The sequence below is a fragment of the Homarus americanus genome, unplaced genomic scaffold, assembly GCF_018991925.1.
Source record: "Homarus americanus isolate GMGI-L3 unplaced genomic scaffold, GMGI_Hamer_2.0 scaffold39541, whole genome shotgun sequence".
In the NCBI taxonomy this organism is placed as follows: domain Eukaryota; kingdom Metazoa; phylum Arthropoda; class Malacostraca; order Decapoda; family Nephropidae; genus Homarus; species Homarus americanus.
In genome coordinates, this window is record NW_024748840.1 from 120653 (window position 1) to 129713 (window position 9061).

Sequence of the window (9061 nt, forward strand, 5' to 3'; positions counted from 1 at the left end):
GTGAACATATTGTACAAGTTAACCATTGATCTGGCAGTGTTCTGAGTGTTTATAAAGAAGTCGGTCCTGTAAGCTGTTTTATCAGTTGTTAAGTGACACCGCCAGGACTCTGCCAACAGAATCCCACAGTTTTACATATGCGATTACCAATAGGTGTGAGGAACAACTCTGGTCACTGCCTCAAATGATCAAAACGGGCACAAATTTCACACCCATCACGTGGTAGGTCTTCCCATCTCACTCAGGGGGTTGGAGAGAGTTGTTGTTTCTCATCTGATGTACCTGAAAGCTTTGGTTTCTCATTCGGTGTTCGTGAGGTCTTCGGCGTAGGAGTCTAAGACCTGGCTGGTGAGATCTACATTACATCAGCCGTGACCACTGACCACTAACTTATAAGAAATTTACTTTGTCCAAGACTTCTTTACATTCTTTTTGAGTTGAAATTGTTACTTTTGTGTATCAGTTGTGAGTTGATGGTCAATCTATTCCCTGTATTGTTGGTGGGAGGATGTAATAAATATTGGTGAGGAGGAGATGGAAGAGGGTAGAGGCAAAGGCGGTAATGAAAGCAGCACCTAGTGTGTCTTTATCCTGTGTGTGTGTGTGTGTGTGTGTGTGTGTGTGTGTGTGTGTGTGTGTGTGTGTGTGTGTCATAGTCGATTCCGAGTGACAGCAAAGTAGTAGTAGTGTTTGCGCCTATGGTTATAGACATTGCATATATATGTATACATTACTATACAGTATATGCAGTATGATGGGTGAATTTATGTGTATATATTCTTACATAGTTCCATTTATATATACTGTAGTGTATATACAGTATATTTAAGTGACAAAGTAAGTAACAATCTCTCACGTATATTTATTAAAGGTTGTAACAAGAAGACATCAAATATTGGTAAAACTTTATTGAACAAACATCAACAATAAACAACCGGGTATTGTTATGACTCCGGCCTAGTGGTAACCTGCAACGAGAAATAAAACATTAATTATTTTCCTATATGTTAAAATTTATCATTATTTCAATTTAGAATATAGAATTACCTGTATTTTTTGTAATTTTGCTTTAATTAGGGATTCTTACCTTTACCTTTCCCATATCCGCCACCACCATAGCCGCCATGTCCACCACCATAGCCTCCACCGCCATATCCGCCACCGCCGTAGCCACCATGTCCACCGCCATATCCACCTCCACCACAGTCACAATGCCCTTTTCCAGATCCTTTACCATATCCTTTGCCATGTCCCTTGCCATAGCCGCCACCGCCATAGCCGCCACCGCCATAGCCGCCATCATCACCATAGCCGCCACCATATCCACCACCTCCCTTGTAGAATGTTGGTCGTGGTCCTCCTTCAACTAGCGCCACCATCACCACCACCACCACGCCTGCTAGTAGGAGTCTCTGTGAGGGAGATATTTACTTGAAAATACTAGTTACACTTAACGCAAACTTTCAGTAACAATATTGATACTAGTTATACCTCTGACACCTTTGAGGTTACGATTACAGCTAGTTAGTACACTGTGGTGTTAACTAGTTAGTACACTGTGGTGTTAACTAGTTAGTACACTGTGGTGTTAACTAGTTAGTACACTGTGGTGTTAACTAGTTAGTACACTGTGGTGTTAACTAGTTAGTGCACTGTGATGTTAACTAGTTAGTACACTGTGGTGTTAACTAGTTAGTACACTGTGGTGTTAACTAGTTAGTACACTGTGATGTTAACTAGTTAGTACACTGTGATGTTAACTAGTTAGTACACTGTGAAGTTAACTAGCTAGGACACTGTGATGTTAACTAGTTAGTACATTGTGGTGTTAACTAGTTAGTACACTGTGGTGTTAACTAGTTAGTACATTGTGGTGTTAACTAGTTAGTACACTGTGGTGTTAACTAGTTAGTGCACTGTGGTGTTAACTAGTTAGTACATTGTGGTGTTAACTAGTTAGTACATTGTGGTGTTAACTAGTTAGTACACTGTGGTGTTAACTAGTTAGTACACTGTGGTGTTAACTAGTTAGTACACTGTGGTGTTAACTAGTTAGTACACTGTGATGTTAACTAGTTAGTGCACTGTGGTGTTAACTAGTTAGTACACTGTGGTGTTAACTAGTTAGTACACTGTGGTGTTAACTAGTTAGTACACTGTGATGTTAACTATTTAGTGCACTGTGGTGTTAACTAGTTAGTACACTGTGGTGTTAACTAGTTAGTACACTGTGGTGTTAACTAGTTAGTACACTGTGATGTTAACTAGTTAGTACACTGTGATGTTAACTAGTTAGTGCACTGTGGTGTTAACTAGTTAGTGCACTGTGATGTTAACTAGTTAGTACACTGTGGTGTTAACTAGTTAGTACACTGTGTGTTAACTAGTTAGTACACTGTGATGTTAACTAGTTAGTACACTGTGATGTTAACAAGTTAGTACACTGTGGTGTTAACTAGTTAGTGCACTGTGATGTTAACTAGTTAGTACACTGTGGTGTTAACTAGTTAGTACACTGTGATGTTAACTAGTTAGTACACTGTGGTGTTAACTAGTTAGTACACTGTGATGTTAACTAGTTAGTACACTGTGATGTTAACTATTTAGTGCACTGTGGTGTTAACTAGTTAGTACACTGTGGTGTTAACTAGTTAGTACACTGTGGTGTTAACTAGTTAGTACATTGTGATGTTAACTAGTTAGTGCACTGTGGTGTTAACTAGTTAGTGCACTGTGGTGTTAACTAGTTAGTGCACTGTGATGTTAACTAGTTAGTACACTGTGGTGTTAACTAGTTAGTACACTGTGATGTTAACTAGTTAGTACACTGTGGTGTTAACTAGTTAGTGCACTGTGATGTTAACTAGTTAGTACACTGTGGTGTTAACTAGTTAGTACACTGTGATGTTAACTAGTTAGTACACTGTGGTGTTAACTAGTTAGTACACTGTGGTGTTAACTAGTTAGTACACTGTGAAGTTAACTAGTTAGTACACTGTGAAGTTAACTAGCTAGGACACATTAACTATTTATGTATATAATATTCACAATTTTTCTTCTTCAGGTTTCCAACTTAAAAATCAAAGTTAGTAAATGATTATACTTTGAAACATTGAATTCACAAACAGTAAACAGCTACGTGTGTGTACCATACTGAAGGTCGTGTTGATCCTCGGGGAGAAGACGAGAAACTGATGTCCAACACACGGCCGACGTCTCTTATATAGGCCAGGGGAGGTGGACCAAGGCGATGACGTCACACACCCTCTGAGGAAAATAATCATGAATATATTACGAAGCAAATAAGTCGTCAGTCAGCACTATACGTGTTAATCCTACCTCATCATGACCTTCCTTACCTCAAGTAATTTTTTTTTATAATCTTACGGGATTCTCAGATTTTCATAAGGTAAATTTTATCTTGTAATGTGCACACCGGAGTTTTCTTTGCTTTGAATATATAGACAAATTTATAGCCAATCAATCGTAATTTTATTCTGTGTTTTAATTATAGGATTGAACACCACACTTTACTTGGGTATAGTTTTAGTGTAATTTGGTCGCCATTTTGACACATATTTGTTACACATGTACAGTTAGGAAGAAATTTTAACGTAGGCGCCATTGGGAATCTGACTTGACATAACGTATTAAAAATATCGTCTCTGAAACATGTGTCTGGACGGTAAGATCAACGAACGCCATAACTAGCACTAAACAGCGTCTGGCAGTTCCTTTCACCTGGCATGTACCGTAAAATTAACGCCAGCACGAGCACTCAGGCTATACCGTAATAACAACGTATAGAGTAGCGTTCGTCTACCTTTCGTCAGCACTGGCGTTCACTTATAACTAACCTTAAGACTGACCCAAAGTGAACAAGATAAAATGTTCAATTTTTTCTTGTATCTGAGCTACTGTTTATAATGGTGGTCGACCATGGTGTTAATACACACTTGGTCTACAGTAAGTCTTATGGGCCTCATCACCCACGTCACACACACCACGAATGATGAAGTCAGACTCCATTAATGATGAAGTCAAACACGAATGATGACGTCAGACACCATATTTGATGATGTCAGACACCACAAATGATGACGTCAGACACCATATTTGATGATGTCAGACACCACAAATGATATGAGCCTCCATCTTAGCTACCACACACTGCCGTCCTTCAGAGTAAAGAACAAGAATCATCTGGGTGATATATCAGTTAAGTTTCAGCAAGACTCAACGACTGGTTTTGGATCACATGAAGATAAGTTCCCCTCCAGTTTATTTAACCTTAATATTGACCACCCTAATGCTAACCTAACCTAAAGTAACCTAATCTAACCTAAAGTAACCTAATCTAACCTAAATTGACCTAATCTAACCTAAATTAACCTCCTCTATCCTAAATTAGCCTAATCTAACTTGAATTAACGTAATTAACCCAAATTAACCTAATCTAAATAAATGACACAAGATAGCGTATTTGACCTTGCATATAAGACAGCATTGCACTTCATCACTAATGCTTCATGAGAAGTCCCAGATTTTTCACGTAGAAAATTATGTACTTAAATTGTCTTTCAAAAACTGGTTGTACATCTTATATTTTTTTATTGTTTTATTTCAGAAACATAATACAAAATAATGTATTAATTTTTCATTACGTATTGTGACATGACCTTTTGACCTTTTGACCTTATGACCCAAGAAGAGAAAAAGTATAGTAGGTATTATAGTAATTAATGAGCTCTGTTGAGGTCATTGGTATTTATTAACGTTCTCACCTTGACCCTTGTATAGTGAGTGACTTTTCAACACCAAAATCACACTGAATCTCGAGGTTCGTTATGATCACTATTACTGTCTAGTTTCAACACTGTAACACTTTTAATATTCTTCAGTTATACAGTCACAATACATACATACATACATACATACATACATACATACATACATACATACATGGCACTGGCCGCCCTACACGAGCTGCTCGGCGTCGGTGAGAGTAAATTAGAAATGTAGTTTGTTTATGTTTGTTGAGGGATTGTTTGTGTAGTGAGAAAACATTAGATTGGTGTTTTTATATGATGTGTGTGTGTGTGTGTGTGTGTGTGTGTGTGTGTGTGTGTGTGTGTGTGTGTGTGTGTGTGAAAGGAATTTGAATTTTACCGCGGACAGCACCTAGTTCATTGTACACCTTATACTCATCCTGTGAGCGGTAGAGCAAAAAGAGATTACAGAGTCAAATCCCACAAAGGGTGTTTATCATATTCCAGTGGTCAGGATATTATAGCAGTGAGTGTTACAGATTATGTCCAGTACATTGTTTCTTTAAGGTTCTAGTTTTTCATAATCTAAGACGTAGTGTTGTAGTGTGCAGCTTCATGTCTGGCCACACACTTTACATTTAGTTTTCTTCACATCTGCTTGAGGGACATACTGCTAGAGGTACTTATATCCTAACCTTAGTCTAGCGGTTACAACATCTTGTAATCTAGTGATCTTGTTACTTGCTCCATATACACGTTTCACTTGATACATCTCATCATGGTAAACAATGGATTGACTTGTGCTTGTTTGCACTTGTCTACTTGCTTCAAATTTACCCGAACGCTCTTTTTTTATTACAGTTTTTAATGTTCTGTTTGACAGTCCCAGATTGTACTCAACATTGTCATTGTTGGACGTGAGTTTAGCTAAGGCATCAACTCTATCATGTTCACTAATGCCTATGTGAGACGGGATCCACAGCAGCTTGATCCTGATACCTCCCGTCAACAAGGCACATACTGTATGCTTGTGTCTGGCCTCAGAGACAAGCGGGTGACAGACACTCTGAGTTAAGATTATCAAGAGCAAGTAGTGAGGATAAGGAGTCAGTGGTGATGAGACTGTCAGTGGCAGTTTCTTCAACAAGTTTCAGGGCTGAGTATGGCAAATAGTTCAGTCTGGAGAGTGGATGACCAGTTACTGATTCTAGTTCCTTTCTCTATTACATTACCGTTAGGCTGAGTCGCAAAGACAGCACTTCCAGCCCCCCCACAGACAGTGTTAAGAGAACTGTGTGATGTTATGTTTCTGTTTGTAAGTTATGTATGGATGTGTTCAAGAGCTCTCACTTTGCCAGTGTGTTGGAGATAAGGATTATGTGTGGTCAGTTGTTTAGGCGGGTACGTGGGTGGAAGGAGACGCTGCTGTGTTTCAGCTTTGTGTATATATATATATATATATATATATATATATATATATATATATATATATATATATATATATATATGTGTGTGTGTGTGTGTGTGTGTGTGTGTGTGTGTGTGTGTGTGTGTGTGTAATAATAATAATAATAATAATAAACGGTTTATTAATAGATTTGCAGCCGGTGGCTGAAAATATACAACTTACAGTACATGTGATTTAGACATAATAATATACGCTCAATACATGTACAGGGCTGTACAGTACATAAATCAGGAGCTGTTTATTATTTTAACATTAGATGGGATGGTGCTATTCTTATATCTATCAGTGCGGGCTCTTATGGGCTGAATTTTGTTGTAGTGGCGGACTGCTCGAGGTGGGTGGGGGACTGCCGGTGGCAGGAGGTGGCGATGACGAGGATGGTGCAGTAATCCACTGCCAAACCTTGCTAGTGCTTGGTGGTGGAGGTCACTGAGGGCTGGCATTTCCAGGGTGGAGAGAGCTTGTTGTAGCCGGAGTATTCTGCGCCGAGCATGATTCTGCAGGCCCTCTTCTGTACCTTCTCTAGCTGACGTTGTTGGGTGGAGTTGAGAGAACACGACCAGGCTGGTGACGCATACTTTAATTTGGGGAGAACAAAAGCGTTGTAGATAGTCTTCAGCTCTGGCGTGGGTGCCCCAAATGACCTGAGTCGTCGTAGCATGTAGAGTCGGTACAAGGCTGCCTTGATTGAGTTGTTTACATGGGCCTTCCAGTCCAGTTTGTGGTCTATGGTAACACCCAGGAGTTTGGCAGACTGCACTAACTGGAGAGGATGGGCACCCACTGTGACTGCTGGGGTTTGCACTGGAGTGGTGGCGGTATTGATGTGCATGACTACGGTTTTGTGTGTGTGTGTGTGTGTGTGTGTGTGGTTTAACGATATCAAAAATAAGGTTTTTAAAACAAATAAAATTACAATATCAACATTTTATTACTTAAAATTAACATAACATAACTGATAAATGTAGTAGTAACTCCTTTTAGTGATAACCTGAAAAAAATAAGATGATTTTTACTACAATATTTCCAAAAAAATTAATTTGTATAATACATTATAATTATATAGACAATTATAGAATCACCTGAATATTACCACCTCAGGTTATTTCACCTGATGATTAATTACCCTAACTTTACCTGGGAGACTAATTTAAGTTAGGTTAGGTTAGCGTTAAGGTGGATAGTGTTAAGGTGTTATAAACTGGTGGGAGAATCTCTGGTGATTTCATGACTAATTCCTTCAACAATGCAATATTATTATTCACTGTTTGATGAATTCTTAAGACAATTAGTATTATTGTTTTGGGAAATAGTATTAACAAATATCTAGTCGAGATTCTTACCACTGTCACCATATCCACCACCGCCATAGCCGCTGTCACCATATCCACCACCTCCATAGCCGCTGTCGTAGCCGCCACCGCCATAGCCACCATGTCCACCACCATAGCCTCCACCACCGTAGCTGCCATGGCCGCAGTCACAATGCCCTTTTCCAGATCCTTTACCATATCCTTTACCATGTCCCTTGCCATAGCCGCCACCACCATAGCCGCCATCATCACCATAGCCGCCATCATCACCATAGCCGCCACCATATCCACCACCTCCTTTGTAGAATGTTGGTCGTGGTCCTCCTTCAACTAGTGCCACCATCACCACCACCACCATGCCTGCTAGTAGGAGTCTCTGTGAGGGAAATAATTGCTTGTAGGAGTCTCTGTGAGGGAGATTGGTGCTAGTAGGAATCTCTATGAGGGAGATTAGTACTAGTAAGTGCTAGTTACACTGACCTCAGATTGGCAGTAACAATATTGGCGCTAGTTAATCTACACTCGTGAAAATATAAATATCACTTAGAGAAATATTTCAGTATTTTAACGTCTTGAGAATGATGACTTAACCCTCTGAGTACAATGATATACTCAAAGGAAAGTTCATCATATTCAAAGGGTAGAGACATGGGGTTAAACCACTGTACTCATGGAATTAAACCACTGTCCTCATGGAATTAAACCACTGTACTCAAGGAATTAAATCACTGTACTCAAGGAATTAAACCACTGTCCTCAAGGAATTAAACCACTGTCCTCAAGGAATTAAACCACTGTACTCAAGGAATTAAACCACTGTCCTCAAGGAATTAAACCACTGTCCTCAAGGAATTAAGACATGAGTTATTAGTGACTATCTTCATTAATAGTACTGTAACCTCTGACATGATAGTAAACAAACGTAATGGCGACGCTTCGTAGGCCTATGAAAAAATCTCACAATTTTCAAAGTTTACATTTTCTCTACTTCCCAACCTCCCACGTCACTGAATTTCCTCTATAAGTATTGAAAAAAACACACTTAAGTCAAGATCCTGTCCAGATAAAAACAATAATAATAATAAAGTAGCAACGTCTCCAAAACCTGTGTCAAACTCTCTTACTGGACTCACCATATTGAAGGTCGTGTTGATCCTCGGGAAGAAGACGAGGAACTGATGCCCAACTCACGGCCGACGTCTCTTATATAGACCCGAGGGAGATGGACCAAGGCGATGACGTCACACCAAGAGTGAAAATATTAGGGTATATTAGAGTTAGCAAATCAGTGAGCACCAAGGCGATGACGTCACACCAAGAGTGAAAATATTAGGGTATATTAGAGTTAGCAAATCAGTGAGCACCATCCGTATAAACGAGTGACCTGCTCTAGAATCACCATCACTTACCACTCGATGTTTGGTGATAATATGTTGTGTCTTGGCTGGCAGCGTGGAAGTGACTGTCTCCCATTGATTTTTAAAAGACTGTTAGGTTTTAGTAGAGATGTA

The 9061-nt window shown here is 39.4% G+C and overlaps 2 protein-coding genes across 2 annotated transcripts; both read right to left on the reverse strand.

The window, feature by feature from the left end:
• Nucleotides 1–893: 893 nt before the first annotated feature.
• Nucleotides 894–8716, reverse strand: LOC121880457 (glycine-rich cell wall structural protein-like). Its single transcript, XM_042387648.1, has 3 exons — nucleotides 8684–8716; nucleotides 1088–1412; nucleotides 894–968 (listed from the first exon to the last, which is right to left on the reverse strand). Exons 1-3 carry the CDS (start codon nucleotides 8684–8686, stop codon nucleotides 958–960), a joined length of 339 nt encoding a protein of 112 aa, XP_042243582.1. The 5' UTR covers nucleotides 8687–8716; the 3' UTR covers nucleotides 894–957.
• LOC121880438 (glycine-rich cell wall structural protein-like) lies at nucleotides 7564–7908 on the reverse strand. The gene has a single exon (XM_042387625.1). It carries the CDS (start codon nucleotides 7906–7908, stop codon nucleotides 7564–7566), a length of 345 nt encoding a protein of 114 aa, XP_042243559.1.
• Nucleotides 8717–9061: the final 345 nt, after the last annotated feature.